The sequence below is a fragment of the Poecilia latipinna genome, unplaced genomic scaffold, assembly GCF_001443285.1.
Source record: "Poecilia latipinna isolate Pla-1442-1.1 unplaced genomic scaffold, P_latipinna-1.0 Scaffold190, whole genome shotgun sequence".
NCBI classification, from domain to species: Eukaryota; Metazoa; Chordata; class Actinopteri; order Cyprinodontiformes; family Poeciliidae; genus Poecilia; species Poecilia latipinna.
Window position 1 is genome coordinate 210,363 of NW_015112806.1, and position 18,942 is coordinate 229,304.

An 18,942-nucleotide genomic window follows, 5' to 3' on the forward strand; every position below is an offset into this window, starting at 1 on the left:
TTTAAAGTTTATTTGTGACAATGCATAGATTATCATCTTAAAACATCAAACCAGTGGAGCTGCACGGGAAAATCAGCATGATAGTTAAATTAGTCTTGAGTGAAATTAAAGCAACTATTTAGATAACAAAGCCTAATTGTTTATTGGATCAACGTCTGAGTATTCGTGTGCTGATTGCTGTGTGCATGTTTCGCTCTTTGGGTGAAGGATGATGTTTGTCTCACATTATTACTGGACACCTTGTTGTTTTTGTTCCTGTTAATGTGGGATGGGCAGAAAGCAGGAAAACTGTATCCAAAACTGCATTAGAAAAGTATCTTTAAATTATAATTAAAAGATAGCCAAGTGACTGACAGGTCCTATATTGTCTGCAAATATTATGTAAATAAGTGCTGCCTGCTTATCTGAAGTTTATATTGTCTTAATTAAAGTCTATAACCATTTTATTCTAACTTCTAACTGCGTTTTTAGAGAATAAAAGTATGGAACAAATCTTTTAGAAAATAAATTTTGGCTTTAGTGCTTGACTTGAAGAGTTTGCTCAATAGGAACAAATAATGAATTTCAGTTGCTGCAAAAACTAAAGTGTTTAACTTTTAAGTGAATTGATTTCATAAGCATAACGATGCATTAGTACTGAAACACACAATCCTGCAGGTGGATTAAAAAAAACATCTCAAAGAAAAAACAACTTTGATTACAGTTTTTTTCCTTTATTCAGCTATGTCTTGAGTACAATGAAGAAAGAGGGAAAACCCCCACAGCTCAGTTTATGTGAAGTAGCACAATTTAAAACACTTTCAAGACAATCTTGCTGTTCTCCTCAGCTCTGGTTGCGAGAGGTTTGCAGAGGAATATCAGTTAAAGGCACATCCCAAGCCCTGCGACATGTGCTCACTATCCACTCATGCTCATTGTCATCTGTGGAAAGGGTTAGATGGAAATAAATTCTTGTTAATATCAGAAACAAAAGCTATTACTTGTTGCTCCCAGAGCAATAAAATATTTTTCATAATAGCTGTTTTTAGGACCAAATCGATTTTTTCAGCTGCTTTACAGCATTCTGGATATTTGAGTACAAAAAACAATGATGGACTTGCTTAAATAGTATCTTATCATCTTTGAGCTCCACAAAACAAAAACAATGCTGGAATTGGCTTTTTGAGTGTGCTATGGGGTAATTACACAACTTTTGGGGCATCTGGACTAATTTACATAAGTTCTAGTTCAAAATCTGTAACGGTTGGGCATTCCAAATAAGCAATGGGATATTCTAGACCAAATTAAACACTGTTTGTAAACTTTACTGTGTGGTAATTTTCTTTGCAAAAATTAAATAAAAAAAAAAGAAAAAAGGAAAGCACTAATACTTTCCTTAGCATTGAAGAAAAAAACACTGGTTTAGTTCATCCCAAACATGTAGTGAAATGGCCTTTAAAAATTTTTTTTGGGAGCATTTGATTTTTTTTTTTAAGTGAATGTGTGTTTGCTTATTGGATCAAAAACGCAGTTATGCATGACAAAATATTCAAATCATATTGTGATGAGGCAAATTAAATAAGTTTCACCAATTTCACATAAATCAATGTGAAAATCCCCTGCATTGATTAAGCATTACCAGATCTTTGTATTTCAGAAAATGAAAGAAGGAAAAAATATAAAAAATTTTTCCACTCATTTTATTTTTTTTCTGAAAGCAAATTCCAGACGTCTCCTGGTTTTTGAAGACAATCAACAATCGCAATAAACAAAACACAACAAAAATGAACCGTCTTCTTATTCCGGTATAAAGGGTGCACAGTACGAAGAGGCTGAGCTCATTTTGTTGAGCTCATTTTAAGTGTAACAATCAGTAACTTGCATATTTAAACTGCAGGTCGTTTTGTACGCTAGACTGCAGAACTGAAGTGCCATTCAAATCTTGGATAAATTTGTCAAAGCAAGATAAGCCTAACAATTAGAGGAAAATAACTTCTTAGTGCCACTTCAGACACCAACAAATAATAACCCACCAAAAATGGACGCCAATCTTTTCTTCTTCTTTTTTTTTATAAACCAAACGACCGCCAGAGGAGCCGATAATAAACCAGTTTCTCCTTGTTAGACGCTGAAACGAGAAGCTAATTGCAGGGGAAGTGAGCTTTTTCTGGAGCGCGCGCAGCTGCACGCACTTGAGCCGCTCGCGGGCCTCACCCCGAGAGTCCACGAAGCGCGCGGGGCCCCTATTGTAGATGCAGAGGTGCTGGTCTGCGGCTCGCGCGCTGATTGTGTGTAATTGGCAGTGGTGGGCGTGGACGCCAGCAGCCACTTCAAGGGCATAACAGCCCGGCTCTCCTTTCTACCTGCGCCGATCGCGAGGGCAATTGGACCCTCTATCGGCCACGCGACAGCTGCCACAGCAAACATTTGCGCCGTCTTTGTGACGTAGTTGAAAATGGGGCAGGTAATTACTGAAGGCAATATCCGTGTTTCCATGAGACTGACCTCAATTAGTCACAGCCCGCGGCTTAATGATGATTAGATTGAGACATTTTTATATTTGCTGTAATTCTGCCCTCTTCAGATTGTATAGCAGCGTTTATCTGAGGATTTAAGTCACATGTAATTGGCAGCTTAAGTTAAATGAAGGCACAGGTGGCTGGTATATTTTAAGCTTTGCATGCACTGTATTGAAGCATAACATTTCCAGTCCACGAACTTAAAAATAGACAGAATTTAGCTAGCTAATATCACACCTTTTATTTTCAGGGCTCTTGTACATTTTTTACATCCAATTTTTTTATGTCCCAATTTTTAAATACTAAACATTATGTACCAAATGCTTAGCCAATAATTGGAATCAGTCAATTTTTATTTTAATTGGCTCTGATTGGAGATTTGTGCATACTAAATGATCTTATTTCCCCCCCCTCAATAGATTTAGAAGACGTTGCAGTTGATTTTTCCCTCGAAGTCAATATTTACTTTTGAAAAACCGATAGAAGAATGAAAAAATTGATGGACCAAAGGAAGGAAGAATGGAAGAGGAAACAGATGGATGAATAAATGAATGAATAGATAAAATGATATAAAGACTGAAAGAAGATTAAAACAAATGTGGAAAGTGTGGAGATATAAATAGTTGTTCATATTAATCCAGACCTTAAAAATAAAATACACTTCAGGTGTATTTGTCATAAGGATTTACTCTCTTATTTTACTCCCATTCAGCAGTTTTTGTTGTGCATAACGATCTGGACTGACAACAAACATGGATGAGCTTCATACAAGGCACACAGCAGTGAGTGTGGAAGCGATAATGGCACCTTGTTAGAGTCTGTTTATCTTAACCCTCAAAACACACTCTGAGGGAAAAGTGTTTCCTTCCAGCCTGATCGCTGCGATTTAACACTTGCACATGTACACAAAGAGTTACACCCAACCTGGCTCAATTAAAAAATCTGTTTTCTTCATTTGTGGTGATTTGCATAAGACATAATGGGGTTCTGCGGGACGTTAAAGTGAAACCGAGGCAGAAATAGGAGAAGTTTCGACTGCTCCTGTGACAGTTACCAGAGGCTCAGTTTAAGATCATTATGTGCTATTATCCTGTATGCACAGTTTGTAGAGGCACTACAGTGAAATCACACAATATGAAAACGCCAAAACAAACCTTCAAATGCGCTCACATAAGTCAAGCGTCTCCCAGAAACTGTCAGCAAATCAGCTTGTGGCTTTCATATCAGATTAAAACTAAAAAAAAAATACATTAATTCATCAGTCAAAGATCAGGGGATTAAGCTATAATTCTAGTTTTAGGGTGAAAGTCTGAAAGATGTTTGAAAAGGGAGAATTTCCAAAGAATTTTCAGTTCCACTCCCCAGAGCCCAGGCTGATTTTATCTGTCTGTAAAACACCTCGACTGGATGGGGACAAAGGGAGCAGGCCACGGTTCGGTCACTAGACGTGTTTTCCTTGGCAGTGGAATGTTTTCTGTCCACAGTTTCGGATGGAAGCAGTCATTCCAGCAACAGGAAAGTGAGACCAAATCATATGGCAACACACGGGCCATTCTGCTTAAGCGGGCATACAGTAAAAACTAAGCGGGAGGGGATTTGTTTTGAAAATAACTCACCGTGTTCAATCAGATGATGCTGGAGGTTTGATTGTGCAGATGTGACCTTTGCATCTTTTCTCCTTCTTTTTAATTACGCAAATCTCTCATATTACACCTCCAAAGTTAAGCGACAGTTCTAATCAGCAGCAACAAATTCAAACACAATTAAATGTCCCAAGAAGTCTCCTTGAAACTAAGTAAAACTGACATTTTTAATTTATTTGAAATATTCATTTTGTCCACTGTGTGGGTTGTATTCCAGATTTTTATTGTCTGTGTATTTTTTTTTTGTAATAAAAATGGCTAAATTGTTAACATTGAGGCTAATCAGGTTAAGGAAATTTGACTTAAGGGGGCTGAAACCAAAATGACGATTTCTGTGGCAATGAAAACCGATTTCGGCCTGTTGGTCCGACCATGCAGGACTCTTTAGTCAGCGGATCTTTTTGCTGCTGTGGCTCATACATGCATCTCCTCGTCTGTCCTGACTCTCAACTCTTACAAGTACTAATGCTATTTTGAATCATTGTGGCTGTTGCTCTCCTCCTCCCTGCCTTTACGGCAGGAATTCATTACGCTGCCATGCTTCCCACTGGGCTGTACGTGTTTCCCTCGTTATGCTGCCCCCTCCCCCCTCCCCAATCCACACTCGGCGACGACGTTAAATGGATGTTTTGGCTACTTGCATGTCTGTGCCATTTTTTTCTTCTTCTGTTTTCAAAACCAATGGACACATTTTTCATTTGGTGTCTAAATCTTATTTTAAGAATAGAAATACATACAGTATTGGAAAGACACGTCTTTAGGTTCACCAAGACACTCTGCTGAAAATAAGGACACACAAGACTGAGATATATGTTTGAACTTACTTCTTAAGCCCAGCGAACCATTTGTGTCTACTCACTACTACAATTTCCTGTAGATTTTCGCATTCTTGTCCTGCAAGATGCTATGCAAAAATTGCTTCTGAGGTCCTCCAAAAGAATCTGTAACCACTTGGGAGATATTAGCCACAGATCCTATTGTTTTGCAGCTTGGCACCTTTCCAGCATGGCTTGTTTATCCATGTTAACATTAGTAACCAAGGAGGTCAGTAAATCAAACATGGCTCATGCTTCCCAGTTACATCTGTCCAAGCTAACAGAGCAGAATGCAGGTAAAAAGAAGCTTCATCTATGCAACACTTTTTTTTTATGTTTGTCTTCACTGGCAGAGTTTTCCACCGCCTCACATCCACAGCTGCATGGGGATCTCCTTCCTCTTTCTTGCCACAGTAAGCACCCCCACTGGGAGGGCGGGTCTTCCCTGTGTCCCATCGTCTTTGCAGTCCTCATCCTGGGCGGAAGCCGCTGGGCAATAAATTCAGTCTTCACACCCACCCTGACAAATATGCCTTCACCTCCCAGGGTTGAAAAATAAATCCTTACAGGATACAGAAGCATTCCTTTCAAGAGTTGTATATCAAGACAAAAGGGAGAGAATTCATAGGCATAAATAGTATTTGTCATCAGCCGCCACATATAGAGCACATCCCTCGGAGGGCATGAACACGACCATGGCCGAAAACAGGCAGACATCTATTCCACAGTTCCTGTTTTTCCTCTATATCTATTTAAATCAAGAGTGAGTATTGTTCAAAGGTGCTCTGTTCCTCATGCCTTCAGTCTTTGGTACACATTTTTTTCCCCCATATTCTCTCTCTGTTGCCCTTTCCCCCCTTATCTCATTTTTCTGTTCGTCACTGCCAGAGTTAAAATAGTAAAGAACTTGCAGCAGGAAGAAATATAAAAAGCACATTTTTGCAATCTTAAGCATCTGATATTGATCTAGATTTTATCTTCTGCCTTTACATGTAATAATATAAGATCTGAGCGCTGGTGGAACTTCTGTTTTACATTGCAAATAGCTCATCTGAATACAAACCCTGCATAAAAAATAAAAAAAAAAACATTTAGGCGAGTTACTCGTACATTTCTTTCAGGATTTCTATCTGAATACCTATTTTCGTTATTCTGGGCAAACAGCTGGTAATTCTCAAATGCAGGGTCAATCCGATAGAGATGAGAACTCTGACATTTTGGTTAATCTTTGCTATACTTGAAAATGAGATATAACAATCTGAGTCTTTAAATACTTGGTGCTGTTCAACAAAGATCCTGTTAAGAGACATAAAAGCCTCAAAAGGCAATGCAAGCATTCATGCTCACTGTACTTTTTCACATTATGCCCCATTTTAATCACAAACTTCAATGTCGTTTAAATGGGATATTATGTGATAGACAAACACAAACATAATTGTGAAGTGAAAAAAAAAACAAGAAATTTCACATTTTTGCTGAATAAAAATCTGGCAGAATTAGTCCCCTTAATAAGATGCCCCTAAATTAAATCTGGTACAACCAATTGCTGATTTTCTGATGTAATGTCAGCATAAATATGGTTGTTCTTAGAGGCTTCAGGGCAAGAATAAGCTTAGGTTAGAAAACTATGTTCTAAGCTTTCAATATCTCATACAGCATCCAACTTCCAAAAGTATGGTACGAATGTTGACCAACCAAGGCATGGCTGTCTACTAAAACTGGCAGGTCAGGGAAGGAAACTATTTAACAGAGAAGCAGCCAGGAGGCTCATCGTACTCTGGAAAAACTGCAGAGGTCCAAAGTTCAGGTGGAGGAATGTGTGTACATGACAACTATTATATTGACATATGTGGAACTTTAGTTTTATTTGTCATATTTGGTGTTATAGACTGTATTCAATTTGTTCTTTAGTTCTGATTTTCCTGTGTGATTATCCTGATCAGTTTTTGCATTCAGTCATTTCTAGTCATTTTTCTCCAAGATCCTTTCATTATCTACCAAAGTGAGTTATGATCCTCTGAGAGCTCACTGCCAAGCAGGTTTTAAATGTCTCCCTATTCTGATATACGTGCTTCATTGCAGAGGTATTGGACAGCAGACAACGGCCCAGAACAAGTGGTGCTGTGGACCCTGAGGACCAGGTTTGGGGACCAGTGCTTTTCCTTCCATGCCTTTTCTAAAATGCTCCTCATGGCTGTGGTTTTGCTTTTCCTTCATGTTTCCCTCCTGTGCCAAGTAAGTTTGTTGCTTTCTGGATCAAAGTGCTGAAATGATTAGTATCCCCAGACAATTCCTCAGCATCTCCTGTAAGGTCCTGAGGTGAGCAACGGTATCATTTTCTGCAATGTGTCACATCAAGTCTGGAAGACTTGATGAACGGAGGATTAGAGAATATCTCTCTGGGCACCTGAAAGACTGCTTTTACTTTAAATTCTGGGCATTGATTCGGTCGTGAAATGTGCATCCAATGTTTCCTTTTGGACAAAAAAAAAAAGAGAAAAAAGCCTGTAAAAGGATACCTGTCAGATGACATTACTCAGAAATTTCAAATCAGATAATACAGGGTCTCATTTAACTTCACTCCATAGGTTCATTGTGATCAAAACGTTCCTAGACCAAGGAAACTTTTAGAATATAGGCAAAGAGAAAATGTTCTACTCAAACCACATTTATGAAACAACTGCACCTTTAGTTAGGCATAAAATCTACTTCTCAGGCAATATTGTCTGTGTTGCCACCTCTTATTCAATATTCTTTATCTAATCCTATTGGTTGTTCCTTTTAGAACCAGAACTACACAGCTGGACCTCTCTCTCCAAGCTTTCATCTTGGTTTATACCCTCAGGTCTTTCGGGCAACATCTGCTCCTCTACCACCACTATTCAGAAGTACAATATTTTAATTTGAATGTAATTTTTTTTTAATTCTATGTGGAATATGTAAAATTATGTTGAAAAAATAAAATAATCGAACATCTGAAGTCTTTTATTTATTCCACTTTTTAGGATTGAATTAACTGAATTGACTTTAAATTCCAATTGCGTCCTTCGCATATAAATACAATTTAGAAAAGAGACATTACTTTTTCCGTCATCTACATCTACTTTTCCTTTGCAGGATCGTGGACGGTGGTGGATATTTAGGGTACACCTTCGCCTGGTCGCCAGTCCATCACAGTGTAACATAGAAATTTGCATAAACACGCCCACTCACTACCGAGGACAAAGTAGGCAGATTAATTAACCTAACACAGATGTTTTTAGACCAAGGAAGCTGGAAGTGCACAGTGAACCCACGCAAGCACAGAGGGAACATGCAAACTCCATGCAGAAAGATCACAGACTAAAATTTGAACCCAAGATCTTTTTGTTTCAAGACAGCAGTCTCACCAACCGCTCCACTCAACATTTTTTTCGAGACAACTGGAAAATGAATAAAAGACTATATGCTCTAAAGACTCCTGCAAAGCCACATTGATCCTCCTTTAGAAGGATTCTTTGTTTTACACAAACTGAAACATGTTCAAGTTAAAACATAGGGCTTGAATGAACAGTAACACTGTTACTGTTGCAATGGTATTTCTTTACGAGGTCACTTAGTAAAAAGATTTAACATGCACCGGTATATCAGTGAAAGATGATTCACTGAACAAAAAAAAGTCTGTGTACATAATTTGAAATGGAAATTTGTGTTTGCTCTTGACTTTCATCTTTCTAATTTACTTTGGCACCACGGCCCTGCATGCTTGGATGTTCCTCACTCAGCCCGAGCCAATTTGGCAAAAGGTTAGTGGAAGAAAAATGCATAAACTGAAAGACGCGAGCTCAGTTTACTTTAAAGTAAAAGTGCAGTTACACAACAACTATAGGCTCTTTTTGTTCACAACATGCAGTTCACAAAATATGTGACTGCATTGTAACAGTGAAGACATCAGTTCGTGAGGATTGTCTTTGTGAGAAGGCTACAAAAGTGGTGAAACAACATATTTTATTTTCACGAACCACATGTTTGTTTTACCTGCATTTCTGAGGAATTCGCCAGAGTAGGAAGTGATGACTCTGATTTTTGGGTCATAGAAACCATCTGTACAATCATAGCAGCCATCAGGGATAACTGGTGGTGGGTGTATATTAGTCAGCTGAGTTTCTCCTGTGTCAACAGAAAGTTTGGTAAGCATTAAAGATTTGTTTTTCCTTTTCTTTTTCCATAATCATAATGTCAACTTGAAGGGCAAAATAATATTTGATGCTATTGCGCAACACCAAGGTGACTCCTGGTTGATTACTCAGTTTTTTCTAATGTGTTCCACCTGATTCTTTTTCCATGTAAGCGATGGAAAAGTCCCCAACTTTTAAAGCAGTTATTGATAATTACAAAAACAGATGTTGGAATATCCTACAAATAATAGGAGGGTCACTCCATCAAAGATCGCAAGTAGATGGCCCCAAAAATTGCAAATAATGTTTTTTCAATGGTCAAACACCAATGATTTTGAGTTTTTCCTCATCTGAAATAACAAGTATAGTTAAAATATTCCAAAAAAATCAGAGTCTGACAATGAATATTTGGATTCTTAGACAGCTATATCGTGCAAACAGAAACTATATATTGCACATGTATGGCTTTTGAGGCATGTACGTGTAACGTTACAAAGTACATCGAAGCAGTTTTGTTATTGCAACATCAAAATAAATTCTAGAGTGCATGCCAGTAATATGCCCAGAACAGATATTTTTGTGGCTGAGATGCTAAAGCTCACAAAAAATTGTGGGGACATAGCTATGAAGGAAAAAAAAACATAGAAAGGAGCTGGAAAAATCATGTTGTCTTATTGTGCAACTCTAATGTCTAGTTTTCACAGTTTTCAGCTAAAGTATTCATTATTTTCCAGCAAGATCATATTAAGTGGTATTTGGCACTTCCCATTCCTGGCCTTGCAAGAGCTATTAAAGCATCTGGACTTAATGAAACAAAAAAATAATAAAAATGTGGCATCCCCATTCCCATAAATTGGAAAACAATTCACCTCAAGAGCCAAAATTTCAATCTAATCTCATATTTATATGATCCAAATTATATACTGTGTGTGGTTTTAAAAATCTAAATGAAAATGTTTCAGCTTTTTTATATGTAGTCTGCCACTCTTTAAAATCAAAAGTAGCATTTGAATACATTTTTATTGCCTATCTTCTCTATTTGTTTTGTAATTTGTTGGATTTCTTTGCTAATTTTGATCCAAGCCTTTAAACCTGCCAATTATCTTCCTGTCACTTTGCTACTATGTGAATTATTTTGTTGTTTTTAAACTAATCGATGTGTGTTTGTAAGGAATTCGAACAGAGAAAAAAAAAAATGGAATCAGAGCAAATACATGAACTCCAACCTGGTGGTATGAATCCATAGCATATTTCGGTGTAGAAACGCCTGTCATAACCATCACAGTAGGCCCAGTCCTTGTCCTTGTACTCCAGACCATCAGGGAAGACAAATGTCCCCTTAGGAAAGAAAACATAGAAAACACGAATCAGAATTTTGTCCCTCATAAATAGTTTTGGTGTTGCTACTTCACCTCTTTTGATCAAATGTGCTGATTTTTGGCATAACTGTATGCTTTATTTTACAGTTGAAAACAAACAAGAAGTAAATGATGACATTTTAAAAGATGAAAGGCAGAAACAAACCTACACCAGTCAAGATAATGCTCAGAGTGTTGTTGAAAATTTCCCATGTGAATACTTCTTTGACAGAAAATAGTTCCAGCACAAACAGTTGCACATGAGGTCTAGGGGGTTATCCTGCATACCTCAGACATGGTTTCTGAAGAGATAAGTAGATGCTGAGGTTTTCAAATGACAGTCTACCAGCGCTTAAAGCGCCACAAAAGAATTTATATTTCCCCCTATTGTCTTTAGATTGAGACAGGCCTCTCTGAGATGGATATCTTAAACCTTTTTTGTGTGCAAAACCAACAATGTATGCAGAATAATAATTGCAAAAGTATTAAACACAAACTTAACTGTATCTTAATTGATTTTTTTTTGTGTGATAGACCAACACCAAGGAAGTGAAAATTATTATTATTTTTTGCCACAACCAAATCTGGAAAGGGTGTTGTGCAGAATTTGTTCAGCAATCCTGAGAAGATGCTTTAAACAAGCAAACTGTGATGCAATTACAGCTGCAAATATTTTAGGGCACTTTCAGTTTTGCAAAAAAAAAAAAAAACAACGAAAGAAAATTAATGCTAAGTTTCAACTGATCAGAGCACATCTCTATCCATGTTTGCTGCGCCTCCTATATCGGTTGAGGAAAATTGTTGTTGTGAATAATTAATATGTGTCCTGTCAACAGCTTTTCCCAACTGAGCTGTGAGCTTCAACGCACAGGGATATAACATGATAGGATGCGTAAAAGATCAAGGGTATAAAGCCACAATAGTTTATGCTTTGGAAACACTGAATGGACTAATACTTTTTATAATTTTTAATAGAGGAAATGGCTAATATTTCAATATTGAATTAAAATACTAAAAGAGATTATACATAAAGAAAAAACAAGACTCCTTAGTACTGCATCAGCTAATCTGAAGACTCTGAAAAGAGCTAGGTTCTCAGGCTGGCACTGAATGCAGGTGGAAGGTAGCATGAGCCAAGATTTACCATGGTTCAGAGCTGCCAACATTTAAAATGGAGTACAACTACAGCAATGATAAAAAAAAAAAAATGGAATGATCGCTTTACTTGCAAAGCTCATGAAAGATCATATCAGAGCAGGGAAGAACAAAGCATGATACTTGGAAATAATGGGAGCAACATAATTACCCCAACAATAATGGTGAGTGATTGCTAAAAGGGAACAGATGTAGCATTAAGTATAACCAATGCGAAACACAGTCATGTATGTGGATGGATGCAATCCAAAATTAAAGCAAGAAACACACACAAACTCACAAAGAAACTCACGTCTACAGCTATGCCTTCCTCCCAGGTGGCTTTATATTTACTTCCATTTAGAAAGTATAGCACGCCTTTGCCATGAAACTTCCCATCTTTTATGTCTCCCACATACTTAGTATCCGTGGGAAAGGTATATTCTCCATAACCTTCCATCCTATGGTTAAAAAAAAAAAAAAAAAGATTAACAAATTCATTATCAACTTCTTCTCGACTGATAACTTGCTATGCCCCAATATTAATACAATTTAGCTTTTTTTCTTCTTTTTTTAATACACTTACCTTCCATGTTTTATATTTCCTTTGTATCTGTTTCCAATCAGCTCCATTGCTTAAACTGTTTTGTGTTTTCTGGAAACACCAAAATATAGAAAAAGACTAAGTGGAAAAAAAACCCCAACAACTTTAATTTAGAACAATAAAAATGTCAGAAAGAAAGGTTACTAGCGGTAATTTTCGCATGTACTCCAACACAACCACAAAGAAAGGAGATTAAGATAGGGTAATGTTTGTGCAACGTTACCATGGCAACGTGGTAAGGGTTACGCTTTGCTTAGCCGACTGCTTAAAAGATTAAAAATAAAACAAATGCCAAGCGAAAAGATTACTTGTTTTTATTTTTTCGTAAATAAGTTATTTCAAATAATTTCTTTAAATGCTTTAAGATTTTCACATAGCTCGTACGTGACTGCGTCATCAGAATGATGACGACGACGTAAGCTGACCTTCCTCTCTGCGGCCTTGTCGTTCTCGTCCCTGAAACAGGCGAGGAGGACGTTGAATGGTTTTTCCTGCCGTGTTTGATTTCAGTCGCCTGAATTAGAAAACCAGCAGTTGGCCATGCCGACAACACTGGAAGTACCGACTCTGCAGGAGCTGAAAGTGGATGAGGTAAGCGGTGGTTGCTGTTACTAAGAGAAGGCATGGTAGCTAACTAGCAAGCTAAACCGGCTAGCTGCTAAAACTGTCCCATTGAAGTTGTCATATTGGTGAAAGTCAGTTACAAGAATTGCTAGATGAATTATGCATAAATGAAATAACTGTGTGCACGTCCACCAGCCATAAAAACAAAACAAAACAAATGTATGTATGTCCTTCTGAAGGAACTACGCTAAGAGGATGATAACGTTGGTTTGCGGCACGACAAACAAGTCATATTTCGCATTCTGCTTCTTATTAGACAACAATGACTTCATAGCAACTACTTTACATCCTTCGTTTAACTGTATTTGCAATTCAGGTGGCTTCGTTTTGGGAAAAAAAAAATATGTCCTTGAAAGACAGGTCATCGCTGTCGGTTGTTCAGGTCATTGTCAACACTGAGATAAACTGGAAGCTTTCTGTATTTCAGTAGTTGTTTAATTTACGGAACACTTGACGATCTTTGTCGTATTCCCATCTATAAAACCACTAATTATGCAGCAAATCTGTTACTTTCATTAATACGGCAGAACTTGTGCAGAATTATATAACAATTGCTAGCAAGTTTTTTACTTCATTGTTTCAGCATATGCCTGTCCTGTCTTTATTTTGTCTGTATTTTTGCAGTTCACTCAAGCCTTTGCTAAGAATGGAAGTTTATTTATGCATTTGCAGATACAGACCAAGCTGTGTACCACCTTCAGAAAAATGCATATGACGCATGACAAATATTCTTTGATTGCAGTAGGATTTGTGAAGTTTTATAGTTGTTTATTTCTATAAATATCTTAGCTGCAAAGGCTGGTGTATAATAAAGTGAAAAACACTCTTGTCATCGAATGTAAGAGCATTTGAACAGACACAAAAGCATGTATGAAGAGACTTAATGAAGAAGTCTCCTTTTCCTCCTCACAAAAGTTTAGGGCAAACAGACCAGTGCACAATGTGACAACGCTATGATGTGATTTGCACCCTAAAACATTTGTCAGTATAGTTTTATAATTTAGAAAATTAAAGGGGGAAGGTGGGGTATCAAAAAAAGACTAAAAACAGTATCGCTTTAAATTCTAATAAAGCAAATAAAACCTATACATTGCATATCTTAATTTAATCGTTCATGTTTTCAGGAAGTAACTGAGATCAAGGGAAAAACATACTCGAAAACATCTTAAACATATTAGCTTTACATTTCCTGTTAAAGCATTTACGGAATGCTTTAACGGGAATGCTGTGTGTTTTACATGTCAACTAATCCAGTAAGTATTTTAGTGAAGAAGAAAAATATCTAGGATCAAATAACCGACAGCTTAATCCACTGCTTTGTTAGTTAAACGTCTGGGGGAAAAACGTTTGAGGGGATTGTGGGAAACAGATTTTCTTAAAACATGGATCACATATATTTATTTATTTTTTTTGCATTGTCTTTTTCTTAAAATTAACTTTTCTCCTTGATCAAGAATGTAATTGATTAGTATTTTAAGGATGAAACGATTAAAATGGCACATTCCCTAAATTCTAGACCTGCCTTTAATCGACACACCTTTGTTTATTCATCTCTCATTTAGGAGCAAAAATTGTAGGCTGCATGAAGAGGCTAAAAAAAAGAATTATTTTGACCTTTTTTAATTGGTCGTTTTTTCACAACCCCCAGAATGACAAAATGTTTTGTCATTCTTTTTTGCTTTAGGTAAACGTCTCATCTGCAGTTCTGAAGGCTGCTGCACACCACTATGGCTCCCAGTGTGACAAACCCAATAAGGAGTTTATGCTCTGTCGCTGGGAGGAGAAGGACCCAAGAAAGTGTATACAAGAAGGGAGGAAGGTCAATGAATGTGCCGTTAACTTCTTCAGGTAACTTTAGGTATTCTGCATTTTATGTTTGTGATCCCTAATCCATAAGAATGGAAACAGTGCCTGGCGCATTTACCCAAAATCTTAGCTTCTGTGCAAGATGACATTTAGAAAGATTGGTTGACTAACTGGTTTCTTGAGTTCATGGTTCATATTTAAGGGTGAAAAATAAGTGTGTAACAATTTTCTTTGCCTTTTTAAGAAGAAATATTCTTCTGGTATTTGAGAGAATTCAGCACTCTGTTGATTGTGAAGAATAATTACATTTTCCGATTTAAAAATTGCATGCCTGCTGTCATCTGCAAAACGGATCCTAGGTCCCGTGCTCAGAGAGTGATTAAAGATGTGGCTGAACGCTGGAGCCAACACAGTGCAGACTTTAGGAGTCCATATGAAACTCTGGTCATAAGAGGTTTGTGGTCAGAGTTTGTATGTTTCTTACTCAGTGATGGACATGTGGGAAGAAAATGTGGTCTGAAGTTGCAAATGTTGGTCCTAGATAGTTGTTTTTATGGACTTCAAAGCTGTTATGTAGGCTGAAGTTTTAAAAAGTTTCAGGTTTTGTGTCTTGTTCTGCAATTAGGCTTTGCAATTTATTATGGGCTGTAGAGGCTTGTAACAAAAACTAGTGCTGAACGACAGTAGGAGAAAAAGCTGGTGAGATTTTAAGGCTGAATGGAGGGAGGATTGATGATGTAAGGTTCATATTTTATGAAATATTTCAGAAATTCAACCTCAGACAGTATATATGGTGTTTTTTTTTATTTTTTATTATGTGGCAGATTGACGTGTTGAGAAGGGCAAAGTTTAAAGTTTTTTACACAGAAGAGATCTTTAATTGTCAAAGTAGTTCCAAATTTCTGTACATATAACGATAAGACATTTTACACCTTGATAATGATTTATACAAAATATTTTTTATAAAAGTGAATTTAAAAAACTTCAAAATTTTGGTTGAACATTTACTTCTTGTTTTCCAAGACACATTTTGATGTCAACAGTTGGTTTCCATTGTGTAAAAGGTATTCAATAAGGCTGTAACCATACAAATGTTAGAACATATGCTGCTGTTTTTCATGATCTTATTATTTTTCATCTCATATAGGAGTCAGCATTTTCCAAGACTGAAAAAATACTGACATTTTGACAATAACTACAACAATAAAATTGGTCTGACCTGCTTGGACGTTTGTGAACAATTTATTTTTCTAGTTTTGAATGAAAAATGTCTTCAGTTTTACAGCAATAAGTTACTTTGATGTTTCTGTAGGTAACAAATGTCATTTCTGAAAACCAGAAAACAACAAAAAAACTTTTTTCTTTGCTGACCGTTGCGAGCCATACTTAGCAGCAGATTGAAATCTAATTGCATGTCTGTATACATCTCAGACAAATCAAGGGAAACTGTGCCGAGTCCTTCACGGAGTACTGGACCTGCTTGGATTACACCAACCTGGCAGAACTGCGTCACTGCCGCAAACAGCAGCAAGCGTTTGACAGCTGTGTCCTTGATAAGTTGGGCTGGGTGAGACCTGACCTGGGAGAACTATCTAAGGTGAGGCAGACGAGGAATGTACTGTGGTTCTCTGTTTGTGCTGATTATACACACCCCAACACAAAATGTTCATCATCTGAACTTTGAGTAAAATTCACACAGTTTCAAAATCTGATGGCATTACAAAAATGCATTGTATGATCCAGTTGCTTTAAATGAACAGAAACGTTGTGTCTGACATTAATTTTTACTCTAATTTTGACATAGAGGTTTATGATAAATATAAACACCATCTACATGTTGTTCTGTTATTTACATTTTGCAATATGTTAAATCTGTTTAGTCATTTTCCTCCTCATAGAGTAGCACAGAGTGTTACTGAGTATAAACGGACTGTCCTGGTTAATTATTTGGACTCTGTAACTGGCAGTCAGCTCACACCAGGCCTTTTAGTAAACAGTACAAAGCTGCTTGTTGATGTTTTTAAACAATCAAATCACTTTTTCTTATAAGCGATAGAAAAATCTTGAACTTTTCTCTTCAGCCAGTGGACTGCAAGTAGCAGGTGGAAAGGGTCAGTGCTATGTTACTCTATGGCCACTTTGAATGTTAAACTGTAAGTGGCTGGACAGTGTAGGTATTAGAGCAACGGCTCCCCTTTGTTAAAATTGAAATATCAAAAATATGTTTTCTCCTGCACTCAAACGAATCAGATCATCAGACATATTTATGATCTTTACTAAAAAGATTAGGAATCTAATCTTTTTTTTTTTTTTAACCTGCAAACTAAAAATAGTTTTTTGAAAGAATAAGATTTAGTCATAGTTGAGTTCCTATTCTTCACTTCAGAGGCGTTTCAGCTTAGTTCACTTGTTGAATTGGCTAGTTTACAAGTAAACTTTAACTATTTTACTAGTTTCCACAAACTAGTTTACTACTGATTTGTTTCCAGATCAGTTTGATTTGGAAACAAATCATCTTGGTGAGTTCTACTCAGCAGGACAGTCATGGGGAGGAAACTGTAAACTCTTAACATGGTCTAATTAAAGCAGTATATATATCTAAGTTTGTATAAACTATTAAAAACCCCAATTAAATGTTTTTAATCAGGGGACCGAATTCAGAATCTTCTGCCTTCACACTATAATGCTTGTTTTTTTTAAGCAGAATCACAACCATTTTAAAACGTTGATATGCTGTGATAATGGTAACATACTCACCTGTAAAGACATGATTGCTTCTGCAATGAACATCTAATAAACCTTTGAATATATATATATGTTTTGATTTGCTTTCTGACAGGTAACCAAAGTGTCGACCTCGCGGCCTCTCCCAGAGAACCCCTACCACTCTAGACCGCGTCCTGAGCCCAACCCGACCATCGAAGGCAAACTGGAGCCTGCCAAACATGGCAGCAGGTTATTCTTCTGGACCTGGTGAAACGGCACCATGAGAAAAAAAAACAAAACAACAATCTATCACCCTCAAAAGTCATGGTTTCTGTCCAAAAACAGTGAGGCTGGCTATGAGCATCCATGTAATGATGATATCAGGTGGTTTAAATCGCTCAGGTCTGAGCTTTTAGCACCTTTTTCTGTGGGTGTGGTTGGATTTGGACAGGGCTCATGTCTGTACAGCCTTTTTAAAAGCAGCAACGCACCGTCTTTGTCAAACAGTTTGATGAAGGAAAGAAAAACAGATGATTGGGAAAACAAAATTAATCAGTTCATGCAGCTTTCTTAAACATTTCTGTAAATGTAATGAGTGAACAAAAACAACAAGTTGTCATTGTTGTAAGATAATAAAGATTTAAATTATATTTCTGGAGTTTTTTTGCGTCTTGCTTGCTCCTTATTACTCACCTGACCCATATTAAACTTTCTGTAACCGTAGCAACATCAGGTATTTAGAGCTGTAATTGTAGAGCTGTGTTTTGCCAGAAAGATTCAAGCTGAAGTTAAAGGTCAGAGCTCAGGGTCAGTACCTGCAGCCAGCGAGAAAGAGGCTTCTGCTTCCTCCCTTTCTCTCGGCGCTCTTCCTGCCTCTGACCTGGACTGGAAGAAGACCAGAGGGGCAGCGCGCACAGATTCACAGCAAAGGTATGTTATTGCCGACGGCACGTGTGCACAAACACACTTCGGTGACCTTGGATCTAAGGAGAAGTGAGGCCAAGTCAAAGACGCGCTGGCCTGTGGAACATGTGGGGCCGTGCCAACTCTCACACACAGGCGCTCACGTATGACAGAGACCGAGTTCAAGCAAAGGAACACACAGTGTCTATTAAAAAAGTATTCACCCCTTTGGATGGTTTACCCTTTTATTGCTTTCACAAATCAGTCGGGATCAACAAAATGTGGCTTTGTTGACGGAAACATTTTCAGAAAAACCCTTTCAATGTCAAAATGAAAACTCAGTTTTACAAAACAATGACATATTTGGAGGGTGTGCAGGTGTACCCCTCCTCTTGTCTGATGACTGATGGAGGTAGACAACACATAATGGATGGATGGTCATTTGTCTCCCTTTACTTTGATTCCCCTCGATTTTAACTTACTGCCTTCAGCTCACCCACTTAGTAGTCTAGATTTGTGTAATATCAATTTAAATGCAGTTTTTTAGCAGTAACCCATAATAACTATGGAGGAGCTGCAATGATCCACAGCTAAGGTGAAATAACCACATTCTTATATCACGACTTTCTCTTTATCATGGAAACATTGAATGTTCAGCAGAGAAAAGTCAACATAATTTTCCAGTGGCCCCTAT

The 18,942-nt window shown here is 37.3% G+C and overlaps 2 protein-coding genes across 2 annotated transcripts; one reads left to right on the top strand and one right to left on the bottom strand.

Annotated features, from left to right (window-relative positions):
• Positions 1-692: 692 nt before the first annotated feature.
• On the bottom strand, positions 693-12,432 carry morn5 (MORN repeat containing 5). The gene is made up of 5 exons (XM_015030730.1): positions 12,192-12,432; positions 11,919-12,066; positions 10,340-10,451; positions 8,974-9,105; positions 693-921 (listed from the first exon to the last, which is right to left on the bottom strand). The coding sequence occupies exons 1-5, from the start codon at positions 12,236-12,238 to the stop codon at positions 824-826; spliced, it is 537 nt and encodes a 178-aa protein (XP_014886216.1). The 5' UTR covers positions 12,239-12,432; the 3' UTR covers positions 693-823.
• Positions 12,433-12,607: 175 nt separating this feature from the next.
• ndufa8 (NADH:ubiquinone oxidoreductase subunit A8) lies at positions 12,608-17,647 on the top strand. Its single transcript, XM_015030731.1, has 4 exons — positions 12,608-12,800; positions 14,518-14,681; positions 16,071-16,236; positions 17,479-17,647. The coding sequence occupies exons 1-4, from the start codon at positions 12,750-12,752 to the stop codon at positions 17,614-17,616; spliced, it is 519 nt and encodes a 172-aa protein (XP_014886217.1). The 5' UTR covers positions 12,608-12,749; the 3' UTR covers positions 17,617-17,647.
• Positions 17,648-18,942: the final 1,295 nt, after the last annotated feature.